The sequence below is a fragment of the Panicum virgatum genome, chromosome 3K (genome assembly GCF_016808335.1).
Source record: "Panicum virgatum strain AP13 chromosome 3K, P.virgatum_v5, whole genome shotgun sequence".
Classification (NCBI taxonomy): Eukaryota; Viridiplantae; Streptophyta; class Magnoliopsida; order Poales; family Poaceae; genus Panicum; species Panicum virgatum.
The window spans coordinates 61,640,286-61,666,747 of NC_053138.1; the positions used below are offsets into that span (position 1 = coordinate 61,640,286).

General features: G+C 44.9%; 3 protein-coding genes and 1 non-coding gene across 6 annotated transcripts; 3 read left to right on the top strand and 1 right to left on the bottom strand.

Moving 5' to 3' along the window:
* Positions 1-747: 747 nt before the first annotated feature.
* On the top strand, positions 748-10,366 carry LOC120700102. 2 transcript variants are annotated; one of them, XR_005685786.1, is made up of 4 exons: positions 748-1,677; positions 1,710-1,774; positions 8,946-9,106; positions 10,019-10,366. XR_005685786.1 is itself a non-coding variant. In XM_039984283.1 (3 exons), exons 1-2 carry the CDS (start codon positions 761-763, stop codon positions 9,093-9,095), a joined length of 1,164 nt encoding a protein of 387 aa, XP_039840217.1. In that variant the 5' UTR covers positions 748-760; the 3' UTR covers positions 9,096-9,106; positions 10,019-10,366. The 2 variants fall into 2 exon arrangements, 1 of the variants encoding a protein (XP_039840217.1); XM_039984283.1 differs by having other exon boundaries at positions 748-1,774.
* A 486-nt stretch (positions 10,367-10,852) lies between these two features.
* On the top strand, positions 10,853-16,668 carry LOC120700105 (protein RRNAD1). 2 transcript variants are annotated; one of them, XM_039984286.1, is made up of 11 exons: positions 10,854-11,016; positions 11,160-11,255; positions 11,340-11,423; positions 11,758-11,832; positions 11,962-12,042; positions 12,647-12,774; positions 12,861-13,094; positions 13,228-13,402; positions 13,911-13,994; positions 14,656-15,003; positions 15,604-16,668. In XM_039984286.1, the coding sequence occupies exons 1-11, from the start codon at positions 10,879-10,881 to the stop codon at positions 15,805-15,807; spliced, it is 1,647 nt and encodes a 548-aa protein (XP_039840220.1). In that variant the 5' UTR covers positions 10,854-10,878; the 3' UTR covers positions 15,808-16,668. The 2 variants fall into 2 exon arrangements, with proteins under 2 accessions (XP_039840221.1, XP_039840220.1); XM_039984287.1 differs by lacking the exon at positions 13,911-13,994 and having other exon boundaries at positions 10,853-11,016; positions 15,604-16,084.
* Positions 16,669-21,237: 4,569 nt separating this feature from the next.
* On the top strand, positions 21,238-25,630 carry LOC120700106 (NAC domain-containing protein 21/22-like). The gene is made up of 3 exons (XM_039984288.1): positions 21,238-21,606; positions 23,981-24,255; positions 24,900-25,630. The coding sequence occupies exons 1-3, from the start codon at positions 21,420-21,422 to the stop codon at positions 25,392-25,394; spliced, it is 957 nt and encodes a 318-aa protein (XP_039840222.1). The 5' UTR covers positions 21,238-21,419; the 3' UTR covers positions 25,395-25,630.
* TRNAV-AAC lies at positions 23,272-23,345 on the bottom strand. The gene has a single exon. It is a non-coding gene; the product is annotated as a tRNA-Val (tRNA).
* Positions 25,631-26,462: the final 832 nt, after the last annotated feature.

A 26,462-nucleotide genomic window follows, 5' to 3' on the forward strand; every position in this document is an offset into this window, starting at 1 on the left:
CCATTACAGCTCTCGTTTGTATCATGTTTTTTGTGTACTCTGCAGACTTGTAGTGGCATCTGGGAAGCTTTAGACTGGCACGTTATTTCTGTCTTTGCCCGAAGGGTGGATCTACTCATCCACTGGCCCTCTAAACTATGCTTCTCCCTGTACATAAAGTTCAAATTTCCACCTCCAATCAGGATAAATTAGTTTATTTGATATGCAGGCGCTGTACCAAATTTATGTTAGTTTGCTAGAAATTCTCATGATGATTGTAACACTCTATTCTTTTGGTAGGTGTGCACTCGTCATTTTGGTCAGGACCTGTCAAGGTGATATTCCAATGTCAGACGGCAGCGTCTGTACGCCGATGGCCCAAGAACATCGTCCATGGCATCGGCTGCTAAATTCACTAATTGCATCTAGCTGTTGTCTGATCGGCTGTTTAGTATCTGCAGTCCTTTTTCACCCCTTGTGCCCTTCTGTTGTAATCTGGAGCTATTTGGTAGGCTTTTGTGGTAGTCAAGACTCAGGAGGCTTCTCACTGAATTTGTGTGCTCTTAAATTTGCTGTCGTCTCACTGATTTGTGTGATCTTTAAAGGGTTGGCCGTTGGCGTCCAGCCGAACAACAAGGAGGTTTCTGAGCGCGAAAGCTTGTGGCGGCCCAGCCCAGGTTGATAGCTGTGGCCCGGCCCGTTAACACCCAGCAGCCCATCCAGTTCAGCAGCATACGGGAGTTGGGGCGAGGGACTCGAGCCCCAGCCTCCCCGTCGCCGCATGATGTTCTCGTCGGCGGCGCCTCCGGACGCCGCCGTCCCCGACGAGATCCTGGGGGAGATATTCCTCCGCCTCGGCTCCGCGGCCGACCTGGCCCGCGCCTCCGCCGCCTGCACGGCCTTCCTCCGCGTCGCCCGCTTGCTCCGCCGCAACCGGCTCCTCTACCGCTCGCCCGTCGTTGGGTTCCTCCCGTCTGAGGGACCCCTCTCCCTGCACCCTCGGTCGCTCCACCACGCCGAGCCGCCGCACCGCTCCGCCTCGGCCGCCGTCTCCCTCGCGCAGCTCGTCGACCTCACCTTCTCCTTCCTCCCCGACCCCAACTCCTGGCACATCCGCGATGCTAGTGGAGGGCGCCTTCTCCTGGCCCCGCGCCCCACCGACACCACCGCTGGCTTCGTGGACCTCGTGGTCTGCGATCCCTTGCACCGCCGGTACGTCCGGATTCCCCCCATTCCCGACGACCTAACCACCGGTACTTCCCGGTGCGGCAGATTCGCCTTCCTCGCTCCAGCCGGCGAGGAGGAATCGTCATTTCGAGTGGCATGGCTGGTGAAGCTGGAGGCCAAGGCGGCCGCCTTTGTTTTCTCCTCAGCCACTGGGAAATGGTGTCGAGTCACATTCGACGGTTGGAGGGGAAGCGGTGCTGTCATGCTCACATCCTGCCGCTACTACACGCACAGAAGCCTCTACCAGACATCTGGGTTGTTCAGGGATGTGCTCATGCTCGACACACGCCGGATGGAATTCTCTGTGGTACGCATCCCCTCTGTCCAAGTTGGCCGACAGCATGCCATTGTGGAGGCAGGGGAAGGGACGCTTCGTTTTTTAACTCTTGGTGATGGCGTGTTAGACCTCTACTGTAAGGCTTGGCAAGATGCCGATGCTGGTGCAGAAGAGTGGCGGCACGAAAAGAGAATCCCCTTGCCTGATGGTGACGATCTCAGGTATACCTTCAGTGGTGCAGGCAGCGGCTACTTACTCCTGCAAGCTATTCCGCAAGACCTGTCCGAGCTTGCCAGTGTTAGAAATTAGCCAGTCTTAAACATTAGAGGCTAATAACCCAAGATCTTAACATAACCTAGTTCATGACAAATCAATCTAATGCGGAATAATTGGTAAACATTATACCAGCGTTAGCAGTTGCAGCAGCCATTTACGCCTGATCCGTAGAGGAAGTAGGCGTTCTTGTCGGTGTAGAAGATGGAGCAGCGAATCGGCGTCCTTCGGGCGCCAAACGAGAGTGCTTGGCCTTCCAAACCCCTCCAGTGCCTTCAGCGATCAGACTAGCGGTGGCTAGGGTTTTAGATTGAGATGAATGGGTGATTAAGGTGCTAACCACGACCTTATATTTATAGGCACTGTGGGGCTGGGGGCCAGCCTCTGGAAACGGGCCTAATGGGCCTGCTGATCACAGCCCATTAGGGTTTTATCATTAGGTTTCCATAATCGCGTTTAGATGGTTTAAACGCTTCCTTAATAGTGAAGATCACAATATCTTAACTGAAATATTTATTTCCAACATTCTCCCACTTGATCGAACGGTTAAGGCTAATATTCGTATCATACTAATGTTCACCCTTAGTAGTAACAGAAAGTACCGGACCAATGCGTCGTCAGTAGCTTGATGCACTACTGGGACCCCATTACCCACAGTCTCACTGAAACACCTCGGTAGAACGCTTATTCGTTAGTTGGGAGTCATAATGGCCCTAAACCAGGACCTAAAGACTATCCACCAAACCCATATTAGTAACGTGCTGCTCAAACACGTTCGGTGGTAAGCCTTTAGTGAGCGGATCCGCTAACATAGAATTAGTTCTTATGTGCTCAATCTTAATGGTTCGATCCTGGCATCTTTCTTTCACAACACGATACTTAAGGTCAATGTGTTTGGAAGCACCACTTGACTTGTTGTTACTCGAAAAGAATACTGCAGACTGATTATCGCAGTATAACGTTATAGGTTCCGTAATGCTGTCAATTACCTTGAGGCCCGGAATAAAATTCTTAAGCCAAACAGCCTGTCCAGGTGCTTCATAGCATGCCACAAACTCAGCTTGCATCGTCGACGCTGCAACTAAACTTTGCTTAGAGCTTTTCCATGATATAGCTCCACCAGCTAACATGTAGATATATCCTGATGTAGATTTCCTACTATCCACACATCCAGCAAAGTCAGCATCAGTATAACCCACAACTTCAAGGTTATCTGATCTTCTGTATGTGAGCATGAAGTCTTTAGTGCCTTGGCAGTAACGTAATGCCTTCTTGACACCAACCCAGTGGACCTTTCCGGGATTTTTCTGATATCTTCCAAACATTCCGGTAGCAAATGCCAAGTCAGGATGCGTACAGACTTGTGCATACATCAGGCTTCCGACAGCTGAAGCATAAGGTATGTCATTCATCTCATCTGATTCCAATTGGTTCTTAGGACATTGGGCTTCACTAAACTTATCGCCCTTCGCTAATGGAACAGTTGTGGCCTTACTCTTATCCATATTAAATCTCTTAAGCATTTTCTCAATATATGCTTTTTGAGACAATCCTAGTACTCCTTTGGTCCTATCTCGGTGTATCTCAATGCCCAGAACATAAGAGGCTTCACCAAGATCTTTCATATCAAAATTGGATGAAAGAAATCCCTTTGTCTCATGCAGCATACGCTTATCACTGCTCGCTAATAGGATATCATCCACATAAAGCACTAGAATTATAAATTTACCACCCTTTATCTTAGTGTAGATACAATTATCCACGTCATTCTCCTTAAATCCGAATTTCTTAATCACTTGATCGAATTTAAGGTTCCACTGTCTTGACGCTTGCTTAAGCCCGTAAATGGATTTCTTAAGTCTGCATCCCAAATGTTCCTTGCCCTTCACAACAAAACCTTCCGGTTGTGCCATGAAGATGGTCTCATCTAACTCACCATTAAGGAACGCAGTTTTGACATCCATCTGATGTAGCTCTAAGTCATAATGAGCCACTAGCGCCATAACGATTCTGAATGAATCTTTCTTAGACACAGGGGAGAAAGTTTCATTATAATCAACCCCTTCCTTTTGTGTAAAACCTTTGGCTACAAGCCTTGCTTTGAATCGTTCGACATTCCCTTTAGAATCACGTTTAGTCTTGTAGACCCATTTACAGCCTACTGGTTTGACTCCATTAGGAATATCTACCAGATCCCAAACATCATTGGAACTCATGGACTTAAGCTCTTCTTCCATAGCCTCAACCCATTTGGCAGAGTTCTCACATGATACTGCCTCTCTAAACGAGTTAGGATCATCAACTTTTCCAATATCATACATGTCTTCACTTAAGTATGTTTCACAATCAGGGAAAACTGTCTGTTTCCTAGCCCGCTGTGATCTTCTTAATGGTTCAACAGGCTGAGGTGCTGGTTGAGGTGCAGTCTGAGACACCTCGACAGAGTTCTCAACTTCAGCATTAGGTGCCATTTGCTCAGCTTGTTGTTCGCTCGCAGGCTCAGGAGCTACTTCAACTGGCGGAGCAGCGCTAGTACTCTGAACAGGAGGCGTAATCTGAACAGATGGTGTACTCTGAATGGAAGGAACGAACAGCGGCACTAACTGAGGTGTTACTGTTTCTTGAATCACCGGGATGGGAAGCTCAGCCCGTATTTCTTCAAGATTAATTTCCCTCCTCGGAAAGCTCCCACTGATTCCTGCATCCTCTAGGAATACAGCCTGCCTGGTCTCAACGAACTTAGTGAAACGATCATGACAGTAGAATCGGTATCCCTTAGACTTATCAGGGTATCCGATGAAATAGCAGCTCACCGTCTTATCATCTAATTTCTTTTGCTGTGGATTAAATAACTTAGCTTCGGCTGGACAGCCCCACACACGCAAATAATTAAGCGATGGTTTCTTCCCAAACCACAACTCATAAGGTGTTTTTGGCACGGATTTGGAAGGAACACGATTAAGTATGTGTGCAGCTGTTTTTAATGCTTCCATCCACAGCTCCACAGACAAAGTAGAATAACTAAGCATGCTACGTACCATGTGCATCAGTGTACGATTACGATGCTCGGCAACTCCGTTTTGCTGTGGTTCGCCCGGCATACTGTACTGGGCCTTTATACCATTCTCTTCAAGATACTTAGCGAATGGTCCAGGTACTTGGCCGAATGGAGCATGTCTCCCATAATATTCACCACCTCGATCCGATCTCACTAATTTAATAGTGACATTATGCTGATTTTCCACTTCAGCCTTGAATATTTTGAATTTATCTAATGACTCGGATCGATCACGAATGGGGTAAATATAACCATAACGAGAGAAGTCATCTGTGAAAGTAATGAACGAGTCAAAACCATCAACATACTTTACTGGGAGCGGGCCACAAATATCAGTATGAATAATTTCTAATAGGCCCGAACTCCGAGTAGCTCCTTTCTTAATTGTCTTAGCGAATTTCCCCTTAATACAATCAACGCATTGTTGATCTAAGTCTGAGAGATCTAATGAATGGAGTATCTCTTCTCTTATGAGACGCTCAATTCTCCCCCTCGAAATGTGGCCCAAACGACAATGCCACAATTTCGAAGAAGTCTCATCATCACGCTTACGCTTATGCGATACATCATCCACATTCATTGCAGAATAAACTTTATCAAGAGAGAGCAAATAAAGATCGCCTTGCAAATGACCAAGGCCCACACTTAAATTATGAAATTTAATGTTGCACACTGAGTTGCCAAACTCACAAATATGTCCCGACTTATCTAAACGTGAAACAGAAATAAGGTTTCTCTTCAAACTGGGAACATAAAGAACATCATGCAAACTAAGATTGAAGCCGCCTGGTAACTCCAAATTGAAGCTCCCAATGCCTTCAACCTTCACTTCATTGCCATCAGCCACTCTTAGACTTCGCTCCCCCTCTCTTATAGTTCGGATCGAACTGAATACCTGCAGTGAATTGGAAATGTGCACAGTGGCACCTGAGTCAATCCACCAAGTATTGGGAGAAAAATTCACTAAGAATGATTCATCAATAAAAGATACATAATCAGTAATTGTACCTTTGTTCTTAAGCCACTCCTTAAATCCATGGCAATCCTTCTGCTCATGTTTAGGTGACTTGCAGAACTTGCACAGCCTCTCATTAGAGGTCTTCTTATGTGACACGGCCTTGCTCTTATGGCCCTTAAACTTTCTCTTATGCTGCCTGCTGCTGCCAGATTCAGCCTGATGCTTAGGAGTGTTGCTCATGCTAACACGCCCAAAGCGCTCGCTGACCATGTTGACAGCATCCTTCATCCTCTCAGCTTTCTGCCTTTCTTCTTCCTCAACACAGTAGCTAATGAGCTCAGCCATGCTCCAAGCCGCCTTCTGAGTGTTGTAGCTTATTTTGAAGGGACTGTACTGTGCTGGCAGAGAAGTCATGATGAAGTGCACCAGAAAACCATCAGAGATAGCCATATCCAGTGTCTTCAGCTTATTTGCCATGTCACACATGCTCATAATGTGCTCCCTGATTCCACTTTGCCCATCATACTGTGAAGTCAGCATCTTCATGATCAGGGTGCTAGCATAAGTCTTGGAAGAACTCTTAAAGTTCTCCTCCACCTTGGCAAGGTATGCCTTGGCGCTCAGCTCATTACCATCCTTGTCCTTATCAGGAATAGCACCACAGATGGCCGGAGTGATCGTGTTCTTAATGATCATGTTGGCCATCCTGTCTGATCTCTCCCACTTCTCAATGGCAGTACGATCACCATTGGGATCAGCGGGCTCTGCTGGCTTATCTTGACGTAAGGCGAGATCATACTCGCACACAGCAATGGCCACCTGAACATCTTTATACCAGCTGGGGTAGTTGGTGCCATTTAGGGGCTCAATGGACTTCAGGTAGCCCGTCACAGTGTTCACTGAAAATTATGAGAACAATAACTTAATTAAACTCACAATTAAGATGCGCATAAGAAGTATGAAATTAACCATACGATGGTCTGATTAAAATCATACATAAATTTCAATTTGCATCACCGATGGGGAAAACAAACGAAATTTATCATTAAAACTCGTAATTAAATCAACGATGGTCAGAATTAATTACAAGTGCTCTAAATAAACTTCCCGATGGTTCCATTTAAATAGAGTGCATCTTAATTGCTTATGGTGGATGAACATAATTTTCAGTGAATAAATGCAATTAAAATATAATTAAAAGCATTTACATAACTCATGGAAATTAATTAACATAATGCTGGTAATTAATAAGTGCAACAGAAATAATTAAAGCCTTTAAACATAACAACAATTAAAATTGAGCTTAAAACATAAGAAACAGTAATAGAAAAGGCTTTAATATTAAATGGGCTAAAACTCATGAAACAGCCCAAAAACATCCCCATGCACGCGGCCCATTTCCCTCATTGGCCCAGTTCGGCCCAATCGTTGCAAACCCTAATGTTGGTGCGATCTGGACCGTTGCTCACGATCGGACGGTCGCGAGCTGATCAAGCACCGTATAAATAGGATAGGGCTTGTCGGAGGGTGCCCAAACTCCCTTCACTCCCTCTCCTATCTCAGCCCGAGCCGCCACTGCTCTAGCAGCTTCGTCCGCCGGCGCGAGCGCGTTGCTGCTCATGTGCGTGCACGCGCAGCTGCTCTGGCCCGGCCATTGCTCATGCGCGCGGGCCCCGCAGCCGTCAGCCGCTGCAGCCCGGCCACCGCCGGCCGCCTGCCGAGCCGCGCAGGAGCAAGGCCACGCGCCGCCTGCGCGGGAGGCTGTGCGCGCGGTACTGCGGCTCAGGCCGGCCGCCGCGTCGGCTCCACGCGCGGGAGCTGCGCGTCCGCGTGGGCCGTGTGGAGCGCCAGCGTTGCGACCTGATGGCCCGGCCGCTCGGTTCGCCGCCCAGGGCCGCGTGCCACGCGACCGCCTGGTGGCCGCCCTGCGCACCGCTAGGAGCGCGTGTGCGGGCCGTCGGCCGCGTGTGCTCATGATCGGGCCCGGCAGCGCGCCTACCCCGGCCGCAAGCGCCGGCCGCCACCTTGGAGTGCGGTTCTGTGTGGGCCCCGCGCCATGAGCGCCGACCGGTGCCTCAGCCGTGAGATTTCTTGATGCGCCGTGATGGTGCTTGCTTATTCTCAGTGAACCAACTCATGGTCACCAGGTAAGATTCAATCTTAGGGTTAGGGTTAGGGTTAGGGTTAGGGTTCATCACGGGATTTGGGGATTTCATAATCCGATCTGAAAATTGTGTTTTCCCCTCCTTCTTAATGCTTACTGATGCATCCAATCTCATGAGTTTGGATCTAATTTCGCGGAAATTAACTTAACAGAGGCATAAATTGGGGAAAACAGTCAGCAAACTTAAACACTAACCTTAATTACTTGATTTAATCATGACATTAACTTAAACTGATTCATTAGTCAGGCATGATTGCATCTAATCCGAGACACTTAGCATTAACAGATCAAGATTAATCTTAAACTTGACCTAAACCGAATTAGATTAGATCTAATCTCGTGATCAGAAACTTAATTAACCATGATTTAGATCTAATCACGCATAATTAACACGTAAAAACTATTATGCAGGATCTAATTGCATCTTAAACCGACGAAAATCAGAGGCATAAACATACTCAAAAATTGACCGTGCATGACTAGGTTAAGATGGCTCATGATACCGATTGTTAGAAATTAGCCAGGCTTAAACATTAGAGGCTAATAACCCAAGATCTTAACATAACCTAGTTCATGACAAATCAATCTAATACGGAATAATTGGTAAACATTATACCAGCGTTAGCAGTTGCAGCAGCCATTTACGCCTGATCCGTAGAGGAAGTAGGCGTTCTTGTCGGTGTAGAAGATGCAGCAGCGAATCGGCGTCCTTCGGGCGCCAAACGAGAGTGCTTGGCCTTCCAAACCCCTCCAGTGCCTTCAGCGATCAGACTAGCGGTGGCTAGGGTTTTAGATTGAGATGAATGTGTGATTAAGGTGCTAACCACGACCTTATATTTATAGGCACTGTGGGGCTGGGGGCCAGCCTCTGGAAACGAGCCTAATGGGCCTGCTGATCACAGCCCATTAGGGTTTTATCATTAGGTTTTCATAATCGCGTTTAGATGGTTTAAACGCTTCCTTAATAGTGAAGATCACAATATCTTAACTGAAATATTTATTTCCAACAGCCAGCTCTTCGCAGGAGGTGCCAAAAGTACAATATTTCACACTGGAGGTCAAGACATTGCTGATGGAGAGGTTGTGTCTGTCAAATGAACGCGTTGATTTTGCTCACCTGTATGCAAACTTCCCGTTGCTGTCACTGCCCAGTGTATGAGATGCAGAACGGTAAGAACCTTCATTGTTTTCTTCACTCATTGGGGGTTAGTTTATGCTGTTGGTGTGCTTTGCCTTCCCACTTGTTTCCATAGCAATTAGTATTGGTGCACCCAAATTCTCTTGACTCCACCAGTATCACCAATTCACCATTTAGCTCATCTGCAGATTGACGATTCATTAGAGATATGGCTTCATTTTTTTTTGTTTTGTGCTGCGTGCTGTCTGAAAGCTAGCCAAATAAAGGAGCGAGGTTATAATTTTTTTCCTTATATTGGCAAAAATTAGTTTCCCTAATTCTAACGAACAAATTTTCAATAGTAATTTCAGGGTCTGACAGTGTAAGCATCTCTCAATTATTATCTGTGGAACAATTTTGTGTTCCCTCACTTTCACTTTTCAACCAGATTAGAGTGGATGAGAATACTAGAGCATCTGACCATACCCTCTCATATCATATGTTATTCTGTTTACACAGGCCCATGGAGAGTTTAATTGCATATAGAGTCATATTGCTTTGGTGTCTATATGTATATGTCCTTTTCTGTGCTCTGGTGCCTGTACAACCTTACCGCTCAATTTGACATCTGTTGCATACTTCTGAACCACTGGAAATATTTCCTGAAACTATCATGTTTGATACATGCATGAGCCCTTTGCAACTACAACTCTTTGTTTGTATCACGCTTTTAGTGTATGTCTGTAGATGTATCTACCATTTGTGGAGTACAAGAGTCTAGAGGAGACAAATTCGTCTGGTCTTTGTTGGAATGAATGCATTAGTAGCAATCGGCAAGCCACATGACAGGATGTGACTCCATCTGGGAACAATTTAATGCGATACTTTTGATAAGAGTTTGCCTATATGATGGTTCTAACAGTGTGATCTTTTGTATGTCTCCTCTCTCTGGACACATTGACCAGAACTCTCAAGGGGACGGAGCACAACAAGGTTGGCTTCATCTCCTCGATGGCTTCAGAATATCAGGCGAGGCGAGAGATTGCTGCTACTGGCAATGATGGCACCTAATCCGTAGTTTTATGAGCTGTTCAGTGTAATGTGTAGTGTTTGGTTCCGCAGTTGTATTCCCCTTCCTCCCCTTTGCCCACATGCTGTGATCCAGAGCTATCTGGTCCTGACTCTGGATCTGGGGCCATCAGATCCTCACCTATGTATGCTCTCTGTTTGTTTGTAGTTTGTACTAACTCAGGCTTGCCCAATGGAATCCCGGAACACTAGCGATGAAAAGGATGTGAGGTTTACCACTCGTACATGTGTTCAAGTCCAGTCTTATTATTTGTACTCAGCTTGCTTGCCATTCCCACACCAGATTTAGCGCTTGTCCAGGTTGGTGGAAGTTTCTTTTGGAAATCCATTGCTGATCATTGAACAAATATGTGTGGTAACTTTGGCCACGTAATTCTGATGGCTAACGTAGCAGTGTTTGTTGACTTTAGTTTGACAGTTTCACCACACGAGCTACAAGCATGTGGTGTCAGATCCAAGAAGGAAGAAGCCCACAGTCTATAATTGTCTCTTGTCATTCAACTTTGTATTCGAAAAAAAATTAGCAGACTTCATTTCGAACGGAAGGGAGTGTAATTTTTTTTTTTGAGTGTAAATGGAAGAGCAAATCTATTTCGATTTCGACGAACGGGCGGGCCCTTGAAACGTAGTACTCTTTTTCAGGCCCAACACAGCCCAGCAAAAAGTAGCCCGACTCGCTGACTGGACCGGACCTCACTTTCGAGTTCGGGCTCAGTTCCTCTCTCCTCCCCGCGCGATGGCGGCGACTCCGGCGAGCGGCGGCGCGTACTCGTGCGAGACGGCGGCGCGGACCCGTGAGTGGATGGAGGCCCTCGCCGCCTTCCTCGGCCGCCACCGCCCGCTGCTCGAGGCCCACGTCGTCAACTTCTTCAAGGTCCTCCTCGTTACCCCCCTCCCCCCCCCCCCCCCCCCCCCCGGTGAATTTCCGGGGACGGAGGCCCTGTGATGGATTGGACTATTGGAGGGCTCTGTTCGTTGCGCTGAGTGTTTCCGTGCTCCGTGGTTGGGTTCGCGCAGGACAGGATGTGGGAGCTGGTGGACGCCGAGTGGATGGAGTGCCTCCGGCGGGAGCCCGTGGAGAGCTTGCTCAAGCTGCCATCCGGTTGCGTCCAGGTATGCGTTACTCCGCGTGCACGACAACATTGCTAGTTCACTCCCTCTCGAGTTTGATGGATCCGAATCTCTGCTGCTTTGCAGGAGCACTGGCCCGCTACGCTGCGAGAGTTTGTGCTTACTGCTAGGTCGCTTGTTATTCCACGGGAGCAGAAGGCTCCGCAGTCGGTGGGTTTGCTTTCCTGAACTTATCGGATTAACTGGGTACAGTTTGATGGTAGTAGCATGATTTTCTTTTACTGAGGGAAGCACACATGTTTCGGCCGCATTTTAGTGCATACTTTATATCCAACTTTTCTGCACAAGCTCCACATGCAGTCGTGTTGCTTGGTTTCAATGAACAAACTAATTTACAATACATGAGATTACTTTTCTCTTAATAGATGTTTCTATTACATACTCAATTCACCTTGCCGTCATTTCTAGTCATTTAGTTAAGAGATTGTCTATTTTCTGTGATCTACTTTATTCTTGACCTTTTTTTTTCCTTGGATATGTGCAGCTTGTACCTGATATTCATGTAGCTTCCATTGGCACCGTTCTCGCTCAAGGCATGAACTCAAAGAAGAAGCACGAAGTAGGTAATCTGGCTTTGTGCTGATTCTTGAAATTGCTATGCGTGCTTATTTATTTGCATGTATGGAGTATGGTGTTATTTTCACTTGTTATTTGCCACTCTTATGTCTGGAGAAACTGCATTGTGCAGATCGAAAATCTAGCTGCGGTGGTACATGCGATTGCTAAGAGTTGTGGAGCCAAGACAGTGGTTGATGTAGGTTCTGGCCAGGTATGTCATCTGCAGCAAGCAGCTGTGCAATTGTAGCCAGGTTTCAAGTGGATACAACTATCTTTCTATTACTTGGACAGTTGGCATCTTTCTTCATTGCTCTCAGTTGTGATTATGCCATCTTAAGTATTAGCTTTATGTATTCATTGCCAATCCTGAGCAAGAATGTCATAATGGCTCCAGCTTAATATACTTCTCTCCAAGGGAAGGCCACATGCCATGCTCATTTCTATCTTCGTTTCTTTGATAAGCTATGACTTGATTGCTTAATACTTTTGGAAGTCAGGATGCAATTGCTCAGTCTTACATGAACAGCTTAAATTTATATCTTTGTTTCTTTTCCCAATAGTCAAAACTGAAAGAACCAGTCCTACATGAACATCTTAAATTTAAGCTGCTCTTTAATTTGTTAGATTTATCTGCAAATTGGAAGTTAGTTGTTTTTTAGTTCCTGAAATCATATGATTTTTCTTGTAGACTTTGCATGGCCTTGGTTTTGTTGCTATTTTCTGGGAGTGAAAGAAATGCTTGACTTTAACTTAATCCAGCAGCAGAATGTTATGTCATGTATTTATTTTTTGCTCATCTTATTTGATATTATCAGGGCTATCTTGCACAAGCTTTATCTTTTGAGTACCAACTCCCTGTTGTTGCAATAGATGCTTCATCACATCATGCATCAGTTACAGTTGCTCGTGCAGAGAGAATAAAGAAGTACTATGCTGCTAAATGGTGCTACCTTCACCAAGTTCAATTTCAGTTCTATACCTTTGGGTTGGTTCCTGCTGCTATAAATTGCTGCCTATTATTTTTTGCAGTGTGGAGAAGCAATTTCTCAAAGTACCTAGGACCATCACCTGTCATGTTCTTTCTAGTGACACATTGGCAGCTGTCACGTTGGGCGCATGTAAGGACGACAATGGTGAACATTTAAGAGAAACTAAGGCCTGTACTGAGAAAAGCCCTCAAATCCAGGAACCAACTCAGAGCAGCCCACCATTAATCCTTGCTGGTCTTCATGCTTGTGGTGATCTTTCTGTTAACATGCTAAGGTTGGTGTTTACAAAATATGAGAACTCCGTCATTGTGTGGTCCTTTCTCCAAACTTGCTAAATACTGCATCCTGAATTAAGTTTTCCCACCTTGATAGAAGTCTTTTAAAGTATGGTTATCTTTGTTGGACAGAGTTTTTGTGTCCTGCGAACAAGTAAAAGCATTGGTAAGCGTTGGCTGCTGTTACAACTTGCTTTCTGAGGATTCTTATGAGGACACGAACACCTGTCCTGGTTTTCCTATGAGCAAAGCTGCCAAACTATCTGAACTGGTGCTTGGGAAAAGCATTCGTGATCTTGCTTGCCAGGTACGATGTAATTCATGATTTTAGTGTTGCCTGCTATTTTTTGAAACATTTCTTGTTGCAACTTGCGTTCGAAGGCACTCAGCGTAGACAGTATATACTGACAAGAGTTATTTGGTCAGTGGACTAAGAAATTAAGAGCAAATGCTCACAAGCTTATCAAAGCTTTGTGTTTCCTCTGTGCACACTTGGGTGGTCTGCAATTTCATGGTCTAAAGCATTATTTACCAAATTAAAAGGATACTCATCGTCGCCTCTGCAAGAATTTATGTTCATCTGTTCTATGTTACTTGACCTAATAACGGTATTGGTTATTTTTATTGACATCACATGTGTGTTAGTTAATTAGTGCACTTTGACTACATCTCTAGTTTAAACTGATTGCAAGCATGACAATCATATACATTTTTAGTCTGCACACCATTGAGGATGCACACTTTGGAATTATCAAAATGATTTATTGATATTTTGGCTGCAGCTCTTTATGTATTGATATTTTTATTCCTTTTAGAGTGCAGAGAGATGGAGAAGTCTCACCATGGACATCGCACTGCAAAATTTTGATGTACATGCCTTCCGAGCTGCATTTCAAATGGTAAACGTTCCGTTATTTAAAACAAATTTGTCTTTTCAATCTTTTCATTTATACTCTGGATGTTTCACTGTATGCTTTATGTTTGGTCACTCTTCATTCATCCTCATGTTCAATATGATTCTAAAGAAAGGTCTTGAACATGTTGTACTTTCTGATGAGTATGTGTTCTTGTTTACCTAGTTCACTCATATAAATTCAAATTTCATGCTATGCCTTCTTTTTCTGTGCTTAAGCAACAGTTTCAATATAATATTCAGCTAGCTTGATGAGCATGAGTTTGTAAGCGTGGTCACCGGCAGCAGTTTTTGTGACATTCCCAATTTACCTTGGGTGTTTTGCTAGAAATCTGTCGCAGATATGCTAGCCATACTGCATCTCAATTGTTGTTTCTTGTACATTTAAGTACATTGCTTTCTGGTCCATGTTTAAATTACATATATTCATGCTTTTCCTTGTGAATATGGAAGTGGGTCGATGGTTTGTTAGTGTATCGATTATAATTTTTATTGGAACTTCCCTGGCAATGATTATTGTTCATGAAAGAAGATATGGATCGATTTAGATTCTGCAACACTATAATCTAGGAGCTTCTCAGTTTAACTGGTTAGCAATTTTTTAATTCAAACTTTTGGATTCACTCAACTATATGTTTGTGCTTTAGGTACTTGAGAAATATTTTCCAGAAGTGTCAAGGTTGAGTCCATCAATTGGAAGGCAAGGAAAAGCTCTTCGACGTCAGAGGCTTCGGAAAGTTGTGGAATCACAAATGGCTAAAGAGAAAATTGATGATTTCTCCTGTTCAACTTTAAAGGAACAAAACGCGAACACAGGTGATGTTGATTCAGTCATATATGGCGTTGACACAGGACCAGATGACATCCATCATGATGAACGTCGAAAGTTTGCCCTTTTCAAAGATTTTACACTATCAGGATTATGTCGCCTTGGCTGCGGTTCAGTGGAAGACACAAGTCTGCTTGAAATATGGAAGGATGTGCACCCCTTCTCTGTAGGTTTTATCAAAACACGCTTTTTTTTTTAATTATGCCATCTTGTATGGTATTAATTCCAAGAAGTTAAATGCACTGATTATTTTCACTTATTCGTTCATTCTCAATAGAAGTGAACATAATGTTATTCTGTCGCTGTCTTAGACATGCATTAGGTAAAGCAAGTCCTTGGTGAGCATTGATAAGTATGCTTGCTGAGCTCATTTCAGTTTTTAACGTATGTGTGGAAATCCTCACAAAGATCTTTTATGGCTATTAATATCTTCAACAGTAATTTAAATTGGGATTACTTCACTATGTTTCTGGTAGGTGGGTTGGTGAACTTGTATCAAAAGAGTTATGAAGCGTAGTAAATTGGTATGTGCTTATACTGGGTGAAGACACTATAAGGCAGACTGATAGTGTTTGTTGCTTGCATCATAAAAAACTATATTAATGTGCTCAACAGTATGTCCGTCCAGATGCCTTTCCAACTGCTTCATATTCATAAAAGCATAGTAGTTGGGATATGATTGTGGTTTCCCCCTGATTTTTTTTAGCTCCAAAAGAAACACTCAGCATCACAAACTTATAATCTTGTAATTGTTTTGTTCTTGCAGGAATATATAGGTCCCTTTTGGTGCCTTCGGGCTGCTTTAGGTCCACTGGTTGAAACATATATTTTACTTGATCGGTTATTATTTCTTCAAGAACAAAGCAACCTAGTCGAAGCATTGTTGTTTCCTCTATTTGATCCTACGCTGTCTCCAAGGAACATGGCCATAATTGCTTGGAAGTTATCTGCAAATTCTTCAGAAGCATGACATGGTAAATCTTCTGATGCCGGAATATGTAGGGGAATATATGTAGGTTGATGAGATGTTGTGTTGGTACAAAAGTATAACATTCAGATTCTTGTGGCAGAACTTGTTCGTTCATTATATTTAGATACAATATTGTATATGTTGTCTTGGCGTATAAAACAAACACTGAAGATAGTCTTTTTGAAATTATGATAGCAATGGATTATGAGGCTATCTAGATATACTCGAGTTGCTTCTTTGTTGCATCCTAGCTTCTTGCAGAGTGTATTTTGCAGCTTGTGTGATGTTCAGATCTTGCGAGAATGTGGTAGGCCAATCTCTCCCTCAGTATTTCTGCACAGGTAAGAAAGACGAACTCCATCAGGCAAGATCTTGCAAATCTAGTTGCAGGAATGTGCAAGATACTGCCCTCAAAGAGTGTGCCTTTATCCATTAAATGCTAGGTGTACATCTACATCGATTCCATGGCCAGAGTGCTTGCTTGCTTGCTCATTTTTCTAAAGTGATCAAGAAACAAGTTGCTATGGAACATTATCCTTCCTGCAATATGTGTATATGTGTTCTATGCAAGAACTTGTGTACATGTCATTACTCATTGTTGGACCAAGGATAAAGGCCCCCGCCCCTCCCACTATAACACCTGGGTTTTATGGTCGGGTTGACTAGGTGGGGCGCTCTAACTTGGTACCAGAGCCGAGGTCCTGAGTTCGATCCCTCCCGGCCACGCATTTCCGCTGCGCGATTTCCCCTGCGTCTCTCGTGTGCTGAGACCTGCTGCGGGCTACGCCGGGCTCGCACGCCGTAGGGGGAATGTTGGACCAAGGATAAAGGCCCCCGCCCCTCCCACTATAACACCTGGGTTTTATGGTCGGGTTGGCTAGGTGGGGCGTTCTAACTCTCATTATATCCACCTGAAACAAAATGGCATTCGGACAACAGAAACAAAGAGAGGATTTTTCTTCAGATATTTCTAGGATTTTGCCTGGCTGCATATCCTGATGCAATTGGTGATGTTATGTCTGATCATGAGAACCAGTGTCCAGTGATTTGGAGTCAGTTTCAACAGGGTTGAGATAGAGGGGCAAACTATCATTTAGCCAAAGTAAGTTGCCTAACCACATTGACTATTTACCTGCAATCTATTGTGACTTGTCATAAAAAATCAAATCTGTAGGATCTCTGATATGATGCCACCAACATGGGTAGGCTGAAAGACGACTAGCAGAAGAGGTTGACTTGAGTTTTATTGAACATGTGCTACCCACATGGTTCCATCAGTATGATTGTGGTTTCAGGTTTGTCGTCGCTTATCCATGTGTGTATGTGTCTGGCATGTATAGATTTTTTAGTCCTTTGGTGATTTGACTTACTGTTCTTATCATATATAAACATTTATTTAATGTCTTTTCTATTAATTCCTTGAACTGTTTGTTCTCCACCCTACTATCCTTAGATATATTTTTTCTATTCTTCTGCTGCAGGCTTGACAACTTAAAGAAAGGTCTTGGTTAATTGCTACCTCAAACAAACACTTCTATGTTGACCAGTCATATATTCAGTTTTATTCACCACTCGCTATTTGATAGTTCAAAGGAAATCAATGCAACCAGCTGAGGTTCTTGGTGTAAAGTCAAAATAATCCCTGGGCCACTGGTAGATAGATAAGATCTGTACTGAAGCTGCTCTCGTCATGGTAGCTCAAGAGCAACAAAGCTGCCATGTCATTTGGTGGATGTGGTTTTACAATGCTATTTGACCAACTCAGTCTATCCTTGCATTAGCCTGCTGTCAGAATCCTGGTACGTTCATCTTTTTTGGCTGTATTACCACACAATAATTGGCTGATTTTACTTCCATGTGTCAAACGAAACTTTCCTTACCTGGATTGTACGTGATCTTGAAGGCGAGAGAGCTATATAACATGCCCTCTTCTTTTGTCCTTTTGGCAGAATTTCTCCAGCCGTTGTCATGAAGGTGACGGTACCTGTACTTCCGATGATGGATCAGCGTCAAGGTGGGAACTCATCAGAGCCGTCGCAGCCCTTCCTTCCGTCCTCGAGCAGTCGAGCCCTTATCCAGATTTGCACACTTGGAGGTGGGCGACGAGGTCACCAGTCAATTCGAGCTGCTTTTCACCGATGCAGCCAGCAGCATGGGGGAGAGGTAATGGCACGCAGCTCTTGACCTGGAAGCTCCACCCGTATGGTGTGATGGGCTGATGGTAGCCAGCCAATAGCTTATGGTGAGGTCCTGAGCATCGTTTTAACCCGGAATATGCGACGAAAGATCGTTCTCCGGGCGCCAGCCTGGCGCAAGCTGATTGGATTGGTTTAGGTTAAAAGTGGCTGGAATTGGGGTGTTAGGCCGTGCAGAGGGGAGGGGGGAGGTATGGGGATGAGCTTTCTGATGTTGCTGTCACGCCCATTTCCAGGTCACTTTCAGCTCGGGTAGCGGTAGAGCTAGAGCAGCAGGGCATAAATTCCCCCCATTATCATTGTCATTTATCATTATGAGGTCTTGCTAGGAGAGTTCCTGTTTACTCCTTGGACTGGAATACTGGATAGATCTGTGCGATGGCATCTCTCCATTTGTGTGCCGCCGCCGCGATCTTATCGCGACTTTTTTCTTTCTTTCAACAGGAAATATGTGCTGAAAAGGATTTTCACCGCCTTTTTCAGGCTTGACTTGTCCAGGACCCCATTGAAGAGCCTTTGGAAGAGCCACGGCCATGGGCTTCGCTCACTGGCTGCCGGCTGGGTTAGTGGCTGTGATCATATACTGCACTTGCGGAGGAATATGGCACTGGAGAGAAGAACTTCCTTGACTCCCTGTCCTTGAGATGGATGGATCAAATCGGTTTGGCCTGTGGCCATCAGGTTCAGACGACCCGGTCCTGCGTGACGGACTATTTCAGCTTAACTGCAGAAAATCTTGGAGGTACAGTACTACCTATGGTTTTCAGTGAATTTTTTTATTTCAAAAATAAAAACTTTGAAGTTCCTTTTTTCCTTAATTCCTTTTTTTTTGTCTAGATATGCCTCTGTTTTTGCTTTTGTCGCGACGTGAGACACGGCGAAGGAGCTGAGGAGGAGGGGATGAAGGATGGCATGGGAGGGCCGCCGCTGGATCCCCTCACGAGATGCGGCCGCGCAACGCAACGGCCGGTGCCGCCGCGGCGACACGGGAGGATCACGCGGCAGGGGACGCGCCGCGCGCGTGGTTGGTGTGACGGCGGCGTGCGCGCCGCGCGCATGCCGTAACCGAACGGCATCGGCCGGTCGGCCGGCCGTGGTCGACGTCTCGACGAGGCTTGATCTTGATCCCCCGGTGAGCAAAAAAAGGATGGCGGCCTGCTCCGGCTTCCTGCCCGCGTCCGTCGTCACGAGTTCAACGCGGGCACATCAGCACATGCACTTGCTCCTCCGGCCGGTGTGGCAGCCGTTACGCCAGGGCTGGACTGTGGACCGCGTGTCGCCTTGTCGTGGTGCCACGTAGGCGGCCTTGTCTGGGAGCGTGTTTGGATTTCATCCGAGTTGGCGAGTCCTCGGCGAGCTTACAAAAAGTCTCGAGTGTTCGGGTTCCGGATCTGGGAGGTCATGTAGATGGTCGTCAATGGCGGCCGGGAGCACGTCACTGATCTCGAGGCGCTAGCAAGGGTTCGTTCTTTTCCACGGCTGCCGCGGCCGTGCTCTCCCAACGACATCCTTACAGCAGCACGCACCCGATGGATCCTGATCCAGCACATCGATCTCTTCTTGTGCTGGATGATTCTAAACTCCAAAGTCGTAGCCGGAGCCGGTTTATTTACATCCAGGTGTGAACGAAAACTGGGTCATAATCTGATCGGCAGCAGGCAGCAGCTTTGGTACGCACGAGGTGGGCGAAAGGAGAACGGTCTTTGACAGAGCTCAAGGCCATGACTGGAACTAGCTGACGGCAGTGCCAGCTAGGACGCTGCGTGTATGCGTGAATACGTGGGCAGGGGTTAGTAGCAGCCACCAGTATTTCTCAACACTCGAAAGAAAAAGTATTGCGACTTCTCTAGTTGGAGGTTTCTCAGAATTAAGAAAATGTGAACACGCTGACTTGAGTTTTTCCATATTCTTTTGTCGCGGAGGGGTTGAACTTGAACAGGTTCGGCAATGTTTAGTTCCCAAAAAAATTTAAACAGTATTCATCACATCGAATCTTTGGACATATGCATGAAATATTAAATGCAGTTGAAAAAATAACTCATTACACAGTTTAACTGTAAACGACGAGACGAATCTTTTAAACCTAATTAATCTATAATTGGACATTAATTGTCAAATAATAACAAAAGTGCTACAATGTCAAAATTCAAAAAAATTCGCGAACTAAACAAGGCTGGAACGAGTGAAAAATGAAATTTTGTTCTTCGTGATCAGGCTGGAACGAGTCCTTTTTCCGGGCTATCTTGGTGCCGTTTACTGCAATCCTCGTTCCCAAGGTTGGAAATAGCGGGCTATGAAGTTTAGCGCTAACCTTCTCTAAAAGCTATAGAATAGCTATAGCGAAGCTATAGCGAAAGCTAAATCATTTAGCGGAATAATAAAATAATAAATAATATCATACAAATTTTAAGTATCGTTGGTCTAACACCTAAAATTTGAGTCTAGCACGTCTCTTAACTACCCAACAGTATCCAATTGACATTTAGCGCTGTTAAGTCTCACAAAAACCTATTTAGCAGACATTTAGCATAACTAAATCTCATAAAACCTCCTTTAGCGGATATAGCAGACAAATGTTGTATAGCGTAGCGGTAGATCTCCTAAAAAGCTATTAGCGGGCTATAGCGAGGCTATAGCGGGCTATTTCCAACCATGTCGTTCCTAATTAAAATACTTGTCTTTTTCTAGGTAAATGTTTCGTATTGTTCTTTTCTTAAACATATTATATACAAACGTAGACGCTCATGCCCACACGCACACGAATACACGCTCTCTGTTAGCAACATGATATACTTGAACGTTTTGTTTCCCTTCAAAAGTATTTAACATTTGACTTGAAGGAGTAGGCCAGCTACACCTTAGCTGACAAAGTGGTGCACTTGCTTATACATCCTTGGTGGATAGCAATTCGTCGTTTTTCAGTTCAATTGCCAGATGGACTTAAGTTAATTAATATGTTTTCTATTTTCTCCTTTAATTTTTTTTTCTCCACCTCCTTTCCTTTCCTTTTTACATATGTATTTTAGGGAATTTTTTTCTTGGTGCCATATATGGAGAGGTGTACAACACTTTGTAGCATCTACAAGTCTCTTGTACTGACCTGAGAGTGCTGCCCTTATTTGTGGAATGAAAAGGAAAAATGGAAAGAGGGGGAAAAAGGATAGATGAGAAGTTGAGGGAGACCCACCACCTAAACCACCTTATAAACCCCTCTTCTCAACTTGCCACATGACACAAGCACACAGCCGCTCAGTTCTTCTTGTCTAATAGGCTAACTAGCTAGTTCCTCCCTCCTCCCCTCCGTCTCTCCCTCTCTCCTATTCATGTTCTCTCTCACCTCGATCGCAGCTTGAGAGAGACTTGTGCAACAAAAATTAGAGAGAGAGAGATAGGAGATACACGAGAGATCGATCGATCATGTCGATGAGCTTCTTGAGCATGGTGGAGGCGGAGCTGGCACCGGGGTTCCGGTTCCACCCGAGGGACGACGAGCTCATCTGCGACTACCTCGCGCCCAAGCTCGGCGGCAAGGTCGGGTTCTCCGGCCGCCGCCCGCCCATGGTCGACGTCGATCTCAACAAGGTTGAGCCATGGGATCTCCCTGGTGAGTCCAACTCGATGAACCGCCCATCTATATCCCTCTAAAGTTTCGATCCTTTTGTCTCCTCAATTGTTCCTTCTTGTTAATAGCCATGACTTCTTTCACCAAGTTGATGGGCGTGCACACACAGAGAGAGAGAGAGGATTCCCTATTGCACAAAAAGGATCCTTTAATTTGATTTTTTTCCCCATCGGATGATCGAATATATATATATATATATATATATATATATATATATATATATATATATATATATATATATATATGATCTCCGTCTTATTTTGTGATACCCTTTTGATTTCCTAAGCTATTTTGGGATCCTCGATTGCTTCTGCGTGACGAAACTCCACGAGCTCAAAAAAAGAAAAAAGAAATTCCACGAGCTGCCAATGTGTTGTGCACACACTAAATTGCACACTCTTCCGTCCTTTTTCCCCATTTGCGTCACTGAAAATTTCGCCCTTACCTAAATAAAACCCTTAAAATCATCTAGGATTATTTTGTCTTCATACATACCCCTTTCTTTTATTCCTCTTCTCCGTTTATATTTTCCGTACTTGATTTTTTTTCATGAACTTGATGCCTCATGCAATTACTAATTAAGACAGTAACTAGTCTTAAAGTTGAAGGTAGCAATCATGCAGTGGTTACTCGCAATTCAGATACATGCATGTTCTAGCTTTCAGCATATAATACATAATTAATTCTTTGCATAAAATTGCTCATTTTGTTTGAAACCTCATGTGGCGGTCTAATATCAACGTCACTATCAGAGTACGCGTACTTGGTAGAAGACTATAATAACAAGCGAGTCTTTTTCCAGAAAAGATAGTACATGTAGATCTAGCTAAGTGCACCATAGTACACATAATTCTTAGCATTTTCGATCAAAGAATCTTAAAACAGAGAACAGATAGATCTACCTGTTTTTTTTACGTGTTAGATATGCACTCATGTTATTATCTAGCATGCATTAGGCAAATATTTTTTGGATATATTTCGTATAATCAATTCGCACAATTCATGAAACTGACATGATAAATAGAGATGTGACGAACACCCTAACAGAGTAAAAATATTCTTACTTTTTCGCCCGGGGTTAGAAATGCTCTCATTTGTTATTCATTGGCATTTCTCCTTAATTATCCGCAATGGGAAATATTCCATTTGCCACATACTCTAGGGCCAACTTTTTAACGTCTGATCTCAACGTATCTTCTCTCCAGCCTAGCCTTTTTACAGTTTGCGTCCAAAATACTTTCTGAAGTGGAATAAAATTTCTGATTGTAAGGCCTCGTGTTATATTCTTTCTATATATATACATATTATAATTCCGGTGCGTAATCAAAATTTGGTCAAATGAAGCTTGTAATAATCACATGACATATTATCAAATTCCATCGTTTTTCTCTATTTTTCAAGTGATCGATGTTACTAGCTCCTCCGACTTAAAGATGACTCGACCAGTATACTAGCTAACGTTTCCATATCATCAGCTTAGCCAGGTTTGAAAACATGGTGACGGCCAGATTTAAAATTAACAAATTTGACTGCACTTATTCAAATATTAAGACTACTTCGTAACACAATTTTTTTTGAAAAAAAAACAGGGTAGCATTTGACCTCACGAACTAGTAAGTCGAACTATGTGTGCAAAAAAACAAAAAATGGCGTCGCCCGGACTTAAACCGGAGACCTTCAGTGTGTTAGACTGACGTGATAACCAACTACACCACGACACCACTTTGTTTAAACCTTTTATTTTATTTTACTATAGTCCGTGTATCAGTTAATTTTCTTTTGCTACGTGTCGATAGGTATCCTTAGTTCCTGTCCTTTCATATTAGGGGCCATCGGAAAGCTACAAACTGCAAATCACGTCTTACGCATGAGATCTCAGATTCCCGGCACACCCTCCGTATGGGCCGCACACGTGTCCTCTCTCTTTTGCATCACTGCCAGGTCCAAGCTACCAAAGCTATGGCAAGGCAGTCCCCATTCTATTTCTCCCAGTGGCTCCAAACCTCAGCATCCAGTAGCAAAACCCCTTTCCATTCATAGTGCACATGATTGTGACCACAAGGTGATCCATCAACAATTCAACATGTACAACCACTGCCAAAGTGCCCACGAATGGCTTTTTCCTACCGGCCAATGCCAAAAATGACTTCTGTGAAAAAAGAGGAAGTTGACCCCTAAATCCACAGCTTATCGAAACGTGTCGGTGTCGCGGTCGAAAGATGAGCGCGCACAAGAAAACAAGAACATCTCTAGAACTTTAAGGGTGTGATCCATATTATTAACCTACTTTTTTTTACCACTATTGCTTTTTCTGATCTCTTGACATATGTTGTTATTCTTTTTTTTTGTTGACCAGCGGCAGCGTCAGTGGGCCCTAGGGAGTGGTACTTCTTCAGCCTCAAGGATAGAAAATATGCAACGGGGCAGCGGACGAACCGGGCCACGGTGTCGGGTTACTGGAAGGCTACTGGGAAGGATCGGGCAGTGGCGCGGCGAGGGGCATTGGTAGGGACGAGGAAGACACTGGTGTTCTACCAGGGAAGGGCCCCTAAGGGGAGGAAGACGGAGTGGGTGATGCATGAGTACAGGATGGAGGGTGCTCTTGAGCAATCCTCCAAGTTCTCCTCCAAGGTAAAATGTGTACAATGCCATTGGTGACACTAGTTTGTTATGCAGCAGGTACTGTGAAAAGAATTGTCAAAATATGTTGCATCCTACTTTGAAGCATGTGCCATTTTAGGGGAGGTATGGAATGGAATCCAATTAGCTTTAGATATTTTCCAATTAAAAAACAATTGCATATATAGTCTAGGTACGAACTGTGAGCTAGCACATTTAATAATTCTATTAAGAGACGACTCGTAGTGGGCATATTTCCTATTGAACAGTCGCTGTCAAGACTTTTGTCGCATTATCCGTATGAGATGAGCATCTCTCTGCCTGTCACTTTTCTTCCTTTGTTTATTGTAGGAAGTTCTTAATTTATTTTTGATTGATACTTGCCCATTTTATTTCTTGACCACGAAAGTCCCTTTTGCACAGCTTCATTGATCCACTCGTTTATCACGCAACACTAATATCTGGTTTAAAAAATGTTGACATGTCATAAGAACCAATTCTAGTTTATCTATAAAAAATAAAAGAAGAACTAAAGAGAGTCTTCACCAGATCAGTGAGGCATTTAGTGTTAGTACAGTCCGAGTGATTAACAAGACAGCACAGCATTCAATGAACTAACAGATGCTTTGGTTGTTCCTGCATGCGTCAACCAACAGGATGAAGATTGGGTCCTGTGCAGAGTCATCTGCAAGAAGAAATTACCAGGAGGAGGCGCCAGCTCCAAGGCATCAAGAAGCCTCGCCACCAATGGCGGCCACGAGCACGACACCGCACCAACCAGCTCGCCGCCGCTGCCACCCCTCATGGACACCACCCTAGCACAGCTCCAGGCCGCCATGAACACTACCGCCGGCTCCGGCGCAGTCGAGCAGGTGCCCTGCTTCTCCAGCTTCAACAACATCGCCAGCAACAGCAACAGTGCCGCTGCAGCAGCAGCTCAGCCATGCTACCTGCCTATGGTAACTGGCAGCCATGGCATGAGCTTCCTGAACCATGGCCTGCCTGAGCTGGGCGGCTGCTTTGATCCTCTGAACTGCGACAAGAAGTTGCTCAAGGCCGTTCTGAGCCAGTTCGGCGGTGAGGTGGTGCCAAGCCTGCCGCATGAGATGGCTGCTGGTACTGCGACCTCCACTTGGATGAATCACTTCTAGGGAAATTGATTGAGCAAGCACAAGTGATTGGTGATTCCATATAAACTATATTTACTTATTGTGTGGTACAACATTTATGTGCGAGTAGTAGATCAAGCAATTTTTTTTTCTATCGATTTCGATAAGGCAAGCGAAAATTAGGAGTGAGACTCTGTAATGGCTGTTGAAGTGTGTATATTCAGATGTAGGGGGTTTGAGTGATCAAGAGAATTCCAGATTGATTATTTTGCTGTGCCTGAACTCTGAATCCTAATTTATCTCTATCTCTCTGCAAATCGGTCTACATTCATAGTAACAGCAACAGAGCATGTACAATAATTCAGAGTGCACAAGCTGCCATCCAGATACAGTACCGGTCCAAATTCAATCATGCTATTTTGTAACATCTAGCCTCACGGACAGTCCGCTAGGGAGCGGCGGACGGTCCGCCAGGCAACACCCAGATATATTTATCTGGATGTAGAACCCGCCTGTCATATCCTCCTCTTCCCTCCTCACGTCGACTAGAGACGAGCGGAGCTCGCCCACTCGCTCCACCGTCGCCCCCTTTCTTCGATCTCCCTCCTCCGGCCACCATATCTCGATTCCTCGTGCGAGCACCTTCCCCAGCACCTCCTCCACCTTTCCCAACCCCCAGCCCGGCTTTTCCCCGGCCGGAATCGCTCCAACCACCACCGGTCACCATTGGAGCATCTTGAGCTTTGCTCCACCGTCGATCCGCCTCTCCGGTCGTCCTCCGCCCGAACCGACCCCGGGAATGGATTCGTGGTGAGTTATTTGTACTCCCCGACCTTTTTCCCCTTCCGTTGTGCGCCGCCGGCGCCGGAGAACGGCCGCCGCCGCCGCCACCGCGCTTGCTGTCGCCTGTCGCGCGGTGTTAAAAGATATGAACTGCGGACGGTCCACCTAGGAGGGCCGGACAGTCCGCAGGTCAGGTTAGTAGTTGTCCAGAGACGATGTTGTCTCTGGTGGTTTCGCAGAATTGTACTGCGGACAGTCCGCTATTGGAGAGCGGACAGTCCGTCGTAGAGCTCGAATTTGTCCAGAGACGATGTTGTCTCTGGTGGG